The sequence below is a fragment of the Channa argus genome, chromosome 9 (genome assembly GCF_033026475.1).
Source record: "Channa argus isolate prfri chromosome 9, Channa argus male v1.0, whole genome shotgun sequence".
NCBI classification, from domain to species: domain Eukaryota; kingdom Metazoa; phylum Chordata; class Actinopteri; order Anabantiformes; family Channidae; genus Channa; species Channa argus.
This window is the reverse complement of record NC_090205.1, coordinates 802,999-818,328: the sequence shown is the minus strand read 5'-3', so window position 1 is coordinate 818,328 and position 15,330 is coordinate 802,999. Positions and strand designations below refer to the sequence as shown.

The following is a 15,330-nucleotide window of genomic DNA, read 5'->3' as shown; positions in this document are numbered from 1 at the left end:
GAGGACTATTGTTGGAATTGCAGTTAAGGCTGTGGGACTTTGTATGAAATCAAGTTAGGATGACAGTGTTGTGGAAAAGCACTGCTTAGCTGATTAGCTGAAAAGGTCAAAAGGGATGGTGGAGGTGTTGTGGACAGTCATTCAGCATTAAAACTGAGGCTAAGATGTCAAATATGTTGGTTGAAGAATATTTCAAACAGTGGACCTAACTTAAAGACTTAACTTATTTATGAAGACATTGAAAAGGTTCTAGCATTTTTTTACACTGTCATAATACGGGGGCAACACGACCGGCTGATGAACACTTCTCAGTAGGAGATGTAATTGTTTCAAACCAAGGTCAAGACTCATGTGTTTGACTATACTCCATGACAACAGATGGATATATGAAGAGGAAATGTTACGGATATCAGCTTTAAGCAGTACAATAACCTGTTACTAAATGCCCATCAGTACACTGAGCCAGAGCAGGATTAATGAATTATGACCAGTAAGTCAGTGAAAGGCTGACCTTTAATGGTAAGTGTGGTGCTGCAGCTGACACTGCCAGCATCATTCTGAACTTCACAGGTGTAAACTCCATCATCATCAAAGCTGGTGGAGAGCAGTTCGAGGACTGCTACTGAATCAACAAATGAGGTCTTGCAGTTGCCCCCATCAGTGACCTTAGTGTCGTGTTTGTACCAGGTCACTTTCAGAGGGGCTGTGCCACTGACTTTGCACTCCAGGCGGAGTGACTCACCCTGCTTCACAAACTTAGTGGCAGGGAGTTTCAGCACAAATTCAGGTGGTTCTGGAAAGCCAAAATATAGATATGTTAGCTGCTGAAAGCATTTAGTCACACTTAAAATAGTCAAGACTGACAGGAATAAAGCAGACGAGTTGAGCTGACAATGAAGTATTAGCAGCAAATGTAGGTGAAACAAAAGGCTACAAACAATTTTTGACAGAGCTTCAAGTGATAACGGTGAATGAGCTGCAAAGTTGACAAAAACACAGACAAGAAATGACACAGCCACACAAGAGATTTAAAAAGACTCAAATCAAACCTTTTACAGTCAGGTCTGCACTACAGCGTACAGAGCCAGCATCATTGCTGACTTGGCAAGAATAAACTCCGCTGTGGGTCACAGCCACTGAATAGAGCTCTAAGAAACAGGACAGACCATCCAGCCCTGTGAAACATGTGGGCCCAGTCATGAGCTCAGTATCGTTCTTGAACCATTTGACTGTAAATGGAGGAGTGCCCTTAAAAGTGCCTTTGAAGCGTACAGTTGCACTGGGTACAGCTGCCTGGGATTCAGGCAGCGTCACAAAGCTGGGAGGTTCTGAAGAGGATAAGACGAAGCAGGTTAACGTAGTACTCACCTTTGTTTAATGATTACATGACCAACCACATTGGACAGTACTGTCTGACCTTTGACCATGAGGGATCCGCTGCATTCACAACTTCCTGCTGTATTTGTCAGTTTGCAAGAGTAGGATCCTGCATCAGATCTTTCTAGTTGTTCAATTTCAATGGACACAGAATTGTCCTGTTGAATGAGCTTGTGTTTTACACCACTAGAGATTCTAGTCCCGTCTTTCTGCCATTCAACGGCGATCGGAAGGGAACCAGATATTTTACAACATATTTGAACAAAGGAGCCAAGTATCTCTTGCATTTCTACCAGAGGTTTGATGAAGCTTGGGGTAATTACTTGTTCTGTCACCAAAAGGATAATAAGAAAGAAATTAGAGTTTAAGAAACACATTATTTTGTAATACAGGTGTTTTTCTGTTTTTAACACCAACCTAGTACAACCACTGTGACTTTGCAGGTGCAGCTACTGATGTGGTTTGCCACCGCAAAGACATACTCTCCGTCATCCTCTCTCTGAGCAGACTGAATCTTTAGGCTGCTGATGTTGTTCTCAAAGACTAACTTGTGCTGTCTGATGGACTGAAGCTCCCTGCCATCTTTCATCCATTTCACTTTGAGCTCAGGGGAGCCTGTTACCTTACAGTCCAAATTGACTGGATCGCCGATAGTAACCTTTATCACCTCAGGCTTCTCTATGATCTGAGGAGGCTCTACAATGCAAAGCAAAGACAAACTGTCATACCATTTCTAACAGAGTGTAGCCTGTGGATCGTGTGGTAAACTTAAGCGCAGTTATACCTTGCACGGTTAGAGTTGCAAAGCACTTATCCTGCCCAGCCTCGTTTGCCACCTGGCAGGTGTATTTTCCGCTGTGTATTGCTTTACAGACAGGAATCTTTAGAGTAGCAATATTATTTTCAAATGTTCTCTCAATCTTTGGATCCTCCAAAATCCAGTTCTCATCCTTTTGCCATTGAATAGAAAGTGTTGGTGAACCCTGCACAAAACACTTAAACTCTGCCATTTTACCCAGAACAGTGACAGTGTTCTCAATCCTCTTGGTAAAAGTTGGTGGTTCTATTAGAAAAAACAAAATTGAATGTTGAACTAAATGATCCTGTTTTCATCAGGAGAGATAAAAGTAAAACTGTGTGATTCTCTATAGACCAACCTTTGAGGTTTAGTGTAGATTTACAGGTACAGCTTCCCACTTCATTGGAAACAGTACACTGGTATTCACCAACATCTACAGCATCACATTTGTGCACCTCTAGGCCCACTGCATCATTTATCTGCGAGAAGCCATGTTTAGCACTGGGTTTAATCTCCTTTGCATCTTTGTGCCATGTTATCTCAAATGGACCGGTCCCAGCAACCAGACACTCAAATAATGCACTGGACCCTTTCACCACATCAACTGAAGCCAGCTCTTTAATAAATGACGGTGGTTCTGAGATAAAAGAAAACACTGTTACCTATATTTTACTTGGGTTATTCTCTAAACATGGTAAGTCACAGACAAAATGTCTATCAAAGATTTATGTCTTGTTGGTTGAGAATTTGAAATAAATTAAGATCCACTGAGAAATATTAAGTCCATGTAATTTGTGAATTTAAATGGTGGTTCTGAATTGATAAGCTTGGCATTAAAAATCTCAAATGGAATCTGTAGGAAAGCAGGATAACTGATCAACCAAAAAAAGGTGCCCCCTTCATTCAAACCCCTGCGTCTAATCTTGTTATCTTAAAACTCCACAACTAACCTTTGACTTTGAGTTCCATGCTACAGCTCTCACTACCAGCCTCATTACGAGCCTCACAGTAGTAAAGCCCACTGTCTTTGGTCTCAGCCCCACAGACTTCCAGCGTGGCAACAGAATTAAAAAAGACCATCTTGTAGCGATCACTGGGGCTGATCTCAGAGCCTTCCTTGAACCAGTAGATGTCTATCTCAGGTGTGCCGGTCACCTGGCACTCAAATACTTTACTCTGACCAGGGCGTACTACAGACACACGGGCTGGAGTCCGTGTGAACCTGGGGGGTTCTAAGAAATGTAGCAATATAACAATGTAAACAGAAGACATATGATGAATGAAAAACTTGCTTTGTGTTAAGCTGAAATTGTGTATGTTTCCGTCCAAATGTCACATTGATGTGTTTTTCAACAATTGTCAAAGCACTACTACTGATCATCTTAATGGCATTTATTGTGGGAACTGGGCTGTACTATACATTCACTTAACAGAACCTGAATTTAAATGTGAGCAGTTTCAAATAGAATAAATCCTATTTCAGAAAGTGGAGGTTCAGGGGGCATCCATAATTTAAATGAACTAGAACAGATGGATGGACACATACTAAATGTGTTTCACACAAAGATAAAAGATGAACCTTTGACAAAAAGTGCTGCCTGGCATGAAGTAGAGCCCACATCATTCCGTATTTCACAGACATAGTCACCAGAATCTGAAGTCTTGGCAAAGAAGAGCTCCAGTGAGCTTGAGGTATTGTCTTTGATCACAGAGCAATCAGCACTAGACAAAATTTCTTTCTTGTTTTTAAACCATTTGATGGTAAGCGGTGGTGTACCAGAGACCAAGACGTTAAACTGGACCTTTGAGCCAGGCAAAACATTCAAGGATTCAGGCTTTTCAAGAATGCATGGTGGCTCTGGAAGACAAACAATAATGTGTGTGAATACTGAAAAAATGGCAACGAGCCTGTTAGTTGTGTAGACTCATGCACAAAATGTTAAAAATCTACCTTTGACAAATAACGTCCCAGAGCACTGGACCGTTCCTGCTTTGTTTTTTGCGATGCAAGTGTAGCTGCCACTATCTTTGCTGCCAAGATTTGAGATTTCCAGAAAAGCTACATTCTCAAAGAATGTGAATTTGTATTTATCATCTGTCTGGATCTCTGTGTCATCTTTGTACCACTGTATGGTTATTGGTAGTGAACCCGATACAAGACACTCTAAATGAGCAAATGATCCCTTGATGCCTTCTGTTTGCTTCAGTTTTCTTGTAAAAGATGGAGGAATTATTTGATCTACCACAGACAAAAGGAAAATGGTCAGCAACAATGGTCAAAGCAAAATAAAAGTGAAATAAAATCTATGTTCTAAAATACACATCAGGAACTGACCAAGAACAGTTAGTGCTGCCTCACAAGAACTTTGGCCAACATCGTTGGACACTTCAAAGGTGTATTCACCACCATCACGTTTCTCTGTTTTAATAATCTTAAGCACAGAGCTGGTGTCTGTGCTCTGTACTTTATATGTCTGGCCTGACGTCAGCTCGGTTCCTGCTTTTAACCATCTGGCCTTCAGTGGTTTTGTGCCTGAGAACCTGGCCTCTAGCGTGGCTGGATCTCCCTGAGTCACACTGATAGACTTGGCCTCTTCTGTGACCTTAGCTGGCTCTGAGACATCAAACAAAACAGTCAGCAAAACTCTCAAACCTGATGTACTCCATTAAACAAAGAACTGATGTCAACATTAGACTGAAGATTTTAAACCAATGTTAACAGCTTGGACACATAATAACATACACTTAAACTATCCTTACCTAACTTTGATGTCATAAATACAATATTTGTTTAACACAGTATTAATTCAAAAACTCTGGAACTTGTCCCACTTCACCACTGATATGTATGAGACTTATTTATAGGAACCTTAGTGTTGGTAAATTTATATGTGTGACTTCACAATTAGATAAGTTTAACTTATTGGACTTTTGAGAACACTCAAATTAGATTTTAAAAGTAAGATTTCAAGTATCTTAACCAACCTTTGACTGTCAACACAGCAGAGCATGTCTGACTCCCAGCCTGATTCTGTACCTGGCAGGAGTACTTTCCGCCATGTTTGCTCTGTAAATTGCTAACGTGCAGCAGAGCAGTCTTGTTCTCATGTGTAATCTGAACATTTTCAGCCTCTTTGATCTCATGATTGTCTTTCAGCCAGGACACAGTCATGGGCTCAGAGCCCTTTAGAGTGCACTGTAGGGAAACTTCGCTGCCCACCAATGAACTGAGGTTCTCCAACTTATGCACAAATGATGGTGGTTCTACAAGGAAAAAATATATATGAAGATGTTAAATCTGGGCAGTGTAATTCTATCTTTGAAGGTTCTAAAAAAATGCCACCCCAAGCAAATCTGAAGTGAGTGTTCTCAGATTAACCTCGGCAAAGCAACAGTTATACAGTAACATTTCAAGCCTATCTAAATATAAATGTGTTTTTGAACTGGCAGCAAAAGTCTTTAGTACTAAACCAACCTTTTAGAGTTACTTCACAATCACAGGAGGCTCTTCCCACTTCATTCTCAACTGTACATTGGTACAAACCAACATCTGCTGCCTCTACTACCAGCACCTGCAGGGCCACCAGGTCATCTTTCACAGTGATCCTGTGTCTCTTGTCATTCCTAATTGGCTTTGTGTTTTTATAAAATGACACAGTGAAGGGGGATGAACCAGAGACTTGGCCCTCTAGAATCATCTCAGAACCTTTCACCACATCTTTGGACTCCAAACTACGTACAAAGACTGGTGGCTCTAGAGAAGCACAACAGATGCATCACATTACACTGTTTTCACAAGTTTGTCAGTTCCAAATTAAAGAATGCACTGGAGCTTTACAGTGAAGCTAAAGAATGTTTCTGAATTTTCTTCCATTTTCTTTCAGAAAGAAAATCTTAATGAATTCTTCAGTTCTAATGGCATCCTCAGTATTTACCCTACAAAGAGATCATGTTCCAGTATAGTTACTGTCACACTTGTCATCTTAACAGGATACATGATGATTGATGATTGATCTAATGATTCACCATTAGAACTAAAGAAACAAAGGGTCTAAATATCACTGAAAATGTGGGTAAACCAAATAACTGAATTTCATTTAATGCAATGAGAAGCAACTAAAGGCATAGATGAACCAACCTTTCACTGTAACTGTACTGCTGCAGCGGTCACTTCCAGCCTCGCTGGATGCCACACAGACATAATCGCCACTATCATGTATTGTGCAGTTAACTATTTCCACAGATGTCACTAAGTCAGTCAAAGCCATTATGTATTTAGGGCTGGGGTTGATCTCCATCTCATCCTTGAACCACTTGAAACTAATGACAGGGCTGCCCACTGCTTTACATTCCAACCGAGCAGAATTGCCAGTGGTGATGAGTTTTGTTGCCTCAAGCTTTGTCATGAATACAGGAGGTTCTGAGAGAAGAGGTTAACATTAGACGTGATATTAGTATCAAAAGAAGTGATTTCACTCAAGAATTACATGACTTATTAACGCAGTGATGCTATAGACAGGCACCTTTCACAAAGAGGACTGCAGTGCAATCCACCTTCCCAGCATCATTGGATACTTGGCAAGTGTATTTAGCAGAGTCACTGGGTTTCACAGAGTGAAGCTCCAAAAAGCTTGAAGAAGCATCTTTCTTTATAAAACATGTGCCTCCACTTATGATCTCTTTTTCCTCTCTGAACCACTTAACAGTCAATGGAGCTGTTCCAGTGAAGGCTGCTTTGAAGGAAACAGTGGTTCCTGGAGTCACATCCTGCTTGTCTGGTTTTGTTGTGAAAACTGGGGGCTCTGAAGTCCATTACCAAAACACAATTTGCATTTCAGGTTAGCATTGATTCATTAAACAACTGTATGAAACAAACAGAAACATGACAAAAGCTAAGTATTCAGAACCTTTGACATAGAGTGTGCCGCTGGTTTCTTTAAAACCCGCTGAATTGGTGGCTCTGCATTTGTAAACTCCAGAGTCAGATTTTTCCAGCTGAATAATTCTCAGCATAGCAGAGGTGTCTTTAAACTCTGGCTGGAACTTAGGTCCAGGTGCAATCTCCTGGTCATCTTTGAACCACACTATGGTCATGGGTTGGGACCCAGACACCTTACAATCCAGTGAAACATCATTAGCAATGTTACCATCAACTCGTTTCAGAAACTTGGTAAAAGTTGGAGGCATTATCCGATCTGGTTGTTAAAAAAAGAAACATCTATCAGAAAAATGCATTAACACAGTTTCATACTGGTTTTAATCGAAATATCAACTGAGAAGAAGCAACTGTCTTTACTAGCAATCAAGATTATCACAATGTTTAAATTTAAATAGGTAATTTATGTCCTAAACTAAGTGAAAAAGGCCATTTGTAAATATTATCAACAAATAGGGATTTTAGCAGGTAGAAGGTGAAATTTGTGAAAGTAGTCTAATAGTAAAGAAGTGGAAACCAAGTCCTGACCTAAGACAGTGACTGAGCAAGTGGACTGGTCTTTCCCAACTTTATTGGACACCTCTATCTTGTATTCAGATGTGTCTCCTTTTTCTGCTGTAAGAATCTTCATGGTGGCAATATTTTCCTTCAGAGTCATCTTATATTTTCTGCCACCGATCATCTCTTTCCCATCTTTAAACCACTTTACTTTGAGGTCTGGACTTCCAGAAATAGTGCATTCCAGTGTAGCGGAATCCCCAGCTGTCACACTAATGGATTCTGCAGGTTCTATAATTCTGGCAGGTTCTGAGATAAGAGGGAAAAACATGTAGAACTCAACACATGAGCTAAAATCTACAAATATTTTAGTATCAAAGATGTCATCTGACCTTGCACGGTCAAGGTTGCTTCGCATTTTTGTTGCCCGGCCTCATTCTCAGCTTGGCACAAATACTTCCCGCCATGATTCATGGCCACTGTTGTTATTGATAGGCTAGCAACATTGTTCTCAAACACCATCTTGATATTTGAATCATCATCCCTTAGTACTTCAGAGTCTTTCATCCATTTTACAGTGATTGGTGCTGAGCCCTTAAGAGTTCCCTGTAGTTTTACTGTATTTCCCAACACTGCAGTAGCACTCTCAACCCTCTTTGAGAAAGTTGGTGGCTCTGAAAAACATTCAGGTAAAATTGTTTGAAGCACGCCATTATACCTCAAACAATAATGTTTGTAACTCAGGTTAACTAACCTTTAAGCTTAGCTAAGGCCTTAGTCATGACTCTCCCAACATCATTGGATACGACACACTGATAATCGCCAACATCTGCACTTTCGAACGTTTGGATCTCCAGCCTTGAAAACGATTCTTGAGAGATTATTTTATATTTCTGATCACTGGTGATAGTTTTCTTATTTTTTAACCAGCTGATTTCAAAGGGAGCTGTTCCTGTTATTTCACACTCCAGCGGAGCTGTTGCTCCCTTCACTGCCTCTACTGTCTGCAATTCTTTTCTAATGGATGGTGGCTCTGGTTGTCAAAAGGGTGAGCAGATTATATGCAGTTAATACCAGTTGTTTATAGAAATAAACAATAAGCCATTATTAAATGCAAGATTTGACAAACCTTTAACAGCTATAACTGTGTTGCAGCTCTCACTGCCAGCATTATTTGACACTTCACAGGCGTAACTCCCACTATCCGTTACCAGAACGTTGTTTATCTCCAAAGTAGAAACTCCATTCTTGAAAGAGATTTTGTACTTTTCTCCATCACTAAGTTCTCTCTCATTCCAGAACCAGTGGATGTGAAGTTCAGGTGAACCTTTGACGGTACACTGTAAACGTGCGGCTATACCCTGTTTCCATGTAATCTTAGGTTCCATTTTCTTGACAAAAGCAGGGGGCTCTGAAAGGAGTGTTTAGTTCAGAAACACCAAGATTTTTAAGCAATGTCAAAGTAGAGAAAACAAGGAATACAGAACACCACGAAAAAAGCAGACAGCAGTGCATCAGGTTAGCATTAGCTTGCATCACTGAAAACAGTTGTCAGCAATAACCCAGCAGCTCTTTTCAAGAGATATATTTTCATCAAATCTAATGGAAAGATCGTCTCCAGGATCTTACCTTGAACTGTTACTACAGCCTCACATGATGAACTCCCAGCCTCATTTGTGGCTGTGCACACATATTTCCCTGAGTCCTTCAATTTAGACTTGGGGATCTCTAAAACCCCCATCTTGTCCTCAAAGGACAGTCTACATTCCATACTCTGGTGGACTTTTTTGCCATCCCTGGTCCAGATGACGGTCACACCAGTGTCCTCATTCACCTGGCACTCCAGCCTCAGAGGGTCATTGACAGCAGCTGACACTTGCTCAATGGTCTTAACAAAGCTGGGCTTGCCGATCACCTTGAGCTCTGTTGTACAGGTAACAGTGCCAACACTGTTGGAGGCCTTGCACAGGTACACTCCCTCGTCAGTCAACTCAAGACTTTTAATGAGAAGGGAATATCTGTTCTTTTCACATTTCATGACATAGTTCCCTTCGGAGGAGATTGCTATGTTGTCCTTGTGCCAGACAACTTCCATGGGTGAGGATCCAGTGAGTGAGCACTGGAGAACAGCTTGTTTGCCCACATACAAAGTCATGGGGTCTGGTTTTGATACAAATACAGGCGGGTACATTTCTATGGAGAGTAGGTAAAACATTTAAAAAAGTTGAACAATTTTTTGAGGAGCTGTGGAAAAATCACCAGCAGTAAAATAAAAACTAAGCTATGCGATATATTAGGTGATCGATGTAGGTTTAAACACAAGGAATATTATTTCTTAAACACCATTATACCTTGCCAAATGTGACACCAGGTCCAATCTATAAACAAATCATAACTTTCACACCGCACCCTAAGGATTCAGGGTCAAACAGTGCACATATTTACATATATAATTCTCTCTCTCTCTGTCTGTCAAACACACATAAAGGCAAAGTGATTAAAATATCCCACTAGGGTCCTACCTGTGACAATGAGGAAGGCAGTGCAGTTGTCTGTTCCATGCTGGTTTGAAGCCTTGCAGGTGTATTCACCACTGTCGACTTTGACTGGGTTTAGCAGCTCCAAAGATGAACTTGTGTGTCGGCTGAGGATTCTATACTTCTCGCTCTGTCGGATCTCAATGCCAGATTTGTACCATTTGAAGGTCACGCTTGGAGCATCTTCAATCTCACATTCAAACATGGCATGGCTGCCGACGTTTATCTCCAGAGGTGTGATTTTCTGCCTAAAGACTGGTGGCACTGAGGCACACACAAACAAAATAAAAGATCAAAGTTAGTAATGGTGTGTGTGAAACTCTTGTATAAAAATGGCAGATCAGGAATGGAAGTAGTGGAATGTACAACAATGGTGGAGAGCAAGCCAGGAGTGACTGTGGAAGAGAAAAATAGCAAGAACTTTAGCCCCACAGTTTCATAAACTGCAGCCTGAAAGAGCTTGCTATGATTGTACATGATTATCGTGGGGCTAAGGTTCCAGCTGAAAGGAAGGGAAAAAAGAGTTTGTGAAACATTAAGCAATGTAAACGTTGAAGCCCTTGAAGCATGCAGACACTGAAGATGTGGAGAGAATGGACCCAAAAGAATGTGACAGACCATGGGTTTAAAATAAAGAAACCTGTGGACACCAACATGCCAAAGTGAATATACAAGACCATGAAAAGTTGCCTGAAGGCCAGGATGATAACAGCCACTATAGCAAAATGCTTTATGACTAATGAGCCTTAAGCTAAACTTGCATGGTTGTGATGTATCTGGTCTTTTGGCAGTTCAGCACCATATGATGATGTGGAACAAACAAAACACAGTGAGTTAGTACTATCCAGTGTCCTGTTAAGTGTGACCATGCTGAGATATGACATGAATGTAGAGACCAATGTGACCGGTGCCAAATTTTCTGTAAGGGCAAAGGTCTCATAATAACCAACTTCTGTGACTGATTAGTCTTTCAAAAACAAAATGGATGAATGAAAGGATGGATGAATGAAAATTATTTTTCCCATTATCAAACCTCTGGAGACCACAGTGAGTCTTGAAGATGTTGTAGTCCTGCCAGCTTCATTCTCAGCCTCACAAATATATTCTCCTTGATGCCTCTCCTTCACAACCTTGTCGATAACCAGTGTGTATGTGTCGTTATCTTTAAAACACTTGAACTCTTTGCCAGATTTTACTAATTGCCCATTGAAAAACCAGTTTACCTTTGTGACATATCTAATGATGGTGCTAAGTGTTAATTTACTACTTTCTTCAATGGATAAGTCTTGCAGAGAGGCAACAATTACAGGTTCTTCTCTCTGTTCTCGTTTGGACACAGTGATCTGCTCTTTGAAGGTTTCCTCCTTGTGTTCCTTCTGGATACTGACCTCCACCATCTGCTCAGTGGGGACAGAGGTGTGAGGCAAGACAGTGGTGACAGTAGCTGTGCCTGCATCTTTTTCTTGGCTTTTCATTACCGATTTCACCTGCTGCCCTGACACCTGCACTGACTGCTCAAAAGCCATGTGAGCCTCTGTGGAAATTTTGATCTGAGATGAGATTACCTGTTCCATCTTTTCTGACCTGGATTCCTGCATCACAACCTGCTGTTCAGCTGCAGCACATTCAACTGCCATTTTAGATTCAGTCTTGAGTTCACCAGTCCTAGATTTTACAGCAGTGAAATCCACTGCACTCTCTGCAATGCTAACTGTCTCTACTATGGATGACAACATTTCTTTAGATTGGGCTGAAGTGACCTGTGCCCTTTGAGGTTTGTCTAGCTGCATAGTGCCTTGTTGTTCTGAAGTGAGAACATGGGCCTCCTGGTACACAATGGAATGGAAAGCTGCCTGGAGTTCTGTTCTTAGGTCAGCTGTCTGAGGGTATTCACCCTCAATAGTCAGAGTTATCTCCATGGGAGAACCTGTAGTTGTGATTAGATATGTAAACATTGTTCGCTTGGGCTCTCTTTGAACATTGACTTCCTGTACCTGTACTGGCTGTAACCCTCCTACAACATCAGCCAGTAAAACTGGCTGGTCACTGGCCACAGCAGACTGAATTGCATCTCTGAGCTGATGCCGTATATTAATACTGGATGGTTTAGGGATCTGAATTACAAAGCTCATCTCTTTGGGAAAAGCTGTGCTTTCTTTTGATTCTGATGCACTGAGGGACAGTTTTGGCTGTGTGGTGACCCCAACTTTAGTGGACTCAGACTTGGTGATCTCCTGAGACAGCTCACCTAACAGCACTCGCTTTTCGTCGATCACTATTGACTTCCTAACTGACTGGCCCTCCTGGATCTGCACAGCAAAGTCTTGTTCTGCTGCCTCTAGAAAGACACTACTCTCAGTGGAAATCTCCTTCTCCTCGATTTGAATTGGCTCAGTGGGAACTTTTGGCTCTACTGCCATCTGGCAAACAAATTTATTCACAGCTGTAAGACTGTCAGTATGACCTTCCTCCAAAGCCTGACTGTCTGTCACACTGGTGACATGCATCACATTCCAGCGATCTTCCTTCTGCACTAAAGCCCGCTGTTGCTTGACATCAGCAACGACTGGTGTCTCTTTTGGCAGCTGCATGGGCTGGTAGGAGAGCTGCAGGATGTTTTGAGGCCTGGGCTCAGTTCGAAGCTGAGACTGAACTCCAGATACTGACAAATCCAATTCTGTGTGATAATCTGCTAGGAGTTCCCTTTGATCCTCTGAGATCGCTGCGTGGCTCCTCGTCTTTTCTTTTTTCTGAGTTGCCACCTGCTGGTCCTGCTTCTGTATCATGAGAATACCTTCTTTGGGTAATGCCTCAACAGGCTGGGTTGACTGAAGATGCAGCATAGTAGGGGCCTCTCTCTCGGGCTGAATAACCATGCTTTTGTCCTTGGCCTCAAACTCTAATGTGTCCTCACAAACTACTGTCCTCTGCTCATCCTGGCTAACAGTATGCAGCAGAGTGGGACTCTTCCTGCGTCCTGCCTGCTCTGGAGCTGGTTTGTCACAAATGAAGCTACTCTCAGATGGAAGGAAGTCTTGATCTGTGGTAACCTGCAGATGCAATAACTGCTCTCCTTCTACTTGTGAGTGAAGTGACATGGCACTGTCCAGACTTGGCAGCTGCTCAGTCAGCTCTGCCTGCAGCACTTGTTTGTCTTCAGCAGTTAAGGCTGCTTTCATTATTCTATCCTTACACTGCTGGGCTGTCTCCTCGGGGGGTCTCAGCACAGAAAACTTAGTCTCCTTGGAAAAAGTTTGTTTAGACTCACTCACTGAAGCCAAAACTGGTCGGCGCTGTTCTTTTGCAACAGAAGACTTTACAGCAGAATCTGCTGTTGCTAGTTCAGTTGTGTGGCCTTCAGCAAGCACCCATTTCTCTGCAGACTGGCCTGAGTATAAAATCTTAATTCCTTCCTTAACCTTGTAACCTTTCTCCTCCTGAGGTTTAGGGATATCTTGTGAGTGTTCTTTCAGGATAGACAATTGCGTCTCAACTTGATGTCCACTGACGAGATGTTTAGGTTCTGATATGGGCCTTACATTAGCAGACTTCTTGTCGATCAGAGGCTCTGTGCTAACAGTAGAAATTGGGGTGAGCTCTTCAGCAACAGCTGACATAACCTTTGACTTCTTTTCTCTAGCAGCCTGAAGCTCAAGGACCTCAGGGCTTTGAATACGATCACAGTGCTGCTCTGTGAAGTCTTGACTCTCCTCAACCGACGATGTAAATGCTGCCATGTGAAGCTGCTTAACAGGAACAGCTGACACTTCAGTTGGATGGGTAGGTGCCACAGACACCCTCTCCTCTACCTCATGAGACTGAAGCACTGCTGCCTGGTGGGTCAGCTGCTCACGATGAATAGTAGCAGCAGAGATATTAACTTCTTTAAGGGAGTCCACTTGCTCACTGGGAATTATCTGCCGGTCTTCAGTGCCAATGGTGTACACCATTTGATCTGACCGAGCTTTGTCTTGGCCTGGAAGGCTAACTTGGTATAGGCGAGCTTCTGTGGCCTGTTCTGTCATCGAAACCTTATATTCCTTTTTCTGAACTACTGTCAGATGTTTCTGTTTGTGAGAAACAGACACTGATTCTCTGACTACAACAAGCTCAGCACTACATGATGTCGCACCAAACGGGTTGGAGGCCTTACACGTATACAGGCCACTGTCCTCAAGTTTGATGCTTTTAATATTGATAAACCCAGATCCATCAGGGTTGGCTATAATGATACAGTTTCTACTTGGTTGGATCTGGAAAGCTCCCTTGAACCACTTCACATCAGGAGCTGGATCACCACTTGCTTTGTAATTAAATGAAACCTCTCCACCTTCTGAGCACCTTAAGGGTTGGATCTGAACTGTGAAAGTAGGAGGTTGACCGGTGACCTTAAACATCTTCTCAATCCATTTCTCAGCCTGACTAACATCAGGCTTTTTCACTTCGAGGTATGAAGTGCAGGTTGTCTGACCAAATCTGTTGGTGGCAGTACAAGAGTACTCCCCCTCATACTCAGAAGAGACCTTGGTGATTACTAATGTGTACTCCTCCTTCTCCTCTATCAGCTTGTATGTAGAGGAGCTCTTTATGAATTTTCCATTATGATACCACTGAACAGTTGGCTTTGGAAAGCCAGACACTTTGACAGTAAATTTGGCTGTTTCCCCAGTGGTTACAGCTGCTGCAGAGAGTTGGCTAAGGAAAACTGGCTTTTCTTTTTTCTGCTCTAATGTAGAGGAGTAACGTTTCGACTCTGGCTTGAGTTCAAGTGTTTTTGCTTTCTGTGGTAACTCGACACCAGTGTAGTGGGTTTCCTCGTGTTCATCCACAGTGGTGATGCTGGTGCTACATTGCTCTGTCAAAAAATATTGAGCAAGACTGATAACAATATCCACAACACAAAAGTTATGATATTAATTAGAAATTCATGAAAACAAATATTAGAACTGTACTTTGCTACATAAACTCTTAGTCAACTAAAAGTCTTCTTTTTTTTAACAGTCTGAATTAAGACATGCATGTTTATGAAACTAATTGAATAATTGAATTTTATATTACCGTTAGAGTTTACAGTTATCAGTAACATTCAACTTAATGATAATCCACTTTACAGAAACACAAATGAGAAATAATACAAAATCACTAAAATCTTTGTTTAAAAAAACATCTCATTCTGTTGACTA

At 41.8% G+C, this 15,330-nt stretch overlaps 1 protein-coding gene across 1 annotated transcript in view; it reads right to left on the bottom strand.

The window, feature by feature from the left end:
- LOC137133296 (titin-like) overlaps window positions 1-15,330 on the bottom strand; it is a 199,909-nt gene that overhangs the window by 144,742 nt on the left and 39,837 nt on the right. Inside the window, exons 42-63 of the mRNA XM_067516776.1 lie at window positions 11,181-15,002; window positions 10,133-10,411; window positions 9,240-9,803; window positions 8,740-9,021; window positions 8,365-8,643; window positions 8,003-8,284; window positions 7,641-7,919; window positions 7,084-7,371; window positions 6,700-6,978; window positions 6,315-6,596; window positions 5,652-5,930; window positions 5,162-5,440; window positions 4,512-4,790; window positions 4,128-4,415; window positions 3,756-4,034; window positions 3,127-3,408; window positions 2,535-2,813; window positions 2,162-2,440; window positions 1,795-2,073; window positions 1,418-1,705; window positions 1,050-1,328; window positions 512-793 (exon numbers count right to left, since the gene is read on the bottom strand). Of these exons, the coding sequence (XP_067372877.1) occupies window positions 512-793; window positions 1,050-1,328; window positions 1,418-1,705; window positions 1,795-2,073; window positions 2,162-2,440; window positions 2,535-2,813; window positions 3,127-3,408; window positions 3,756-4,034; window positions 4,128-4,415; window positions 4,512-4,790; window positions 5,162-5,440; window positions 5,652-5,930; window positions 6,315-6,596; window positions 6,700-6,978; window positions 7,084-7,371; window positions 7,641-7,919; window positions 8,003-8,284; window positions 8,365-8,643; window positions 8,740-9,021; window positions 9,240-9,803; window positions 10,133-10,411; window positions 11,181-15,002 (10,008 nt within the window). The remainder of the gene's footprint in view (window positions 1-511; window positions 794-1,049; window positions 1,329-1,417; window positions 1,706-1,794; window positions 2,074-2,161; window positions 2,441-2,534; window positions 2,814-3,126; window positions 3,409-3,755; window positions 4,035-4,127; window positions 4,416-4,511; window positions 4,791-5,161; window positions 5,441-5,651; window positions 5,931-6,314; window positions 6,597-6,699; window positions 6,979-7,083; window positions 7,372-7,640; window positions 7,920-8,002; window positions 8,285-8,364; window positions 8,644-8,739; window positions 9,022-9,239; window positions 9,804-10,132; window positions 10,412-11,180; window positions 15,003-15,330) is intronic.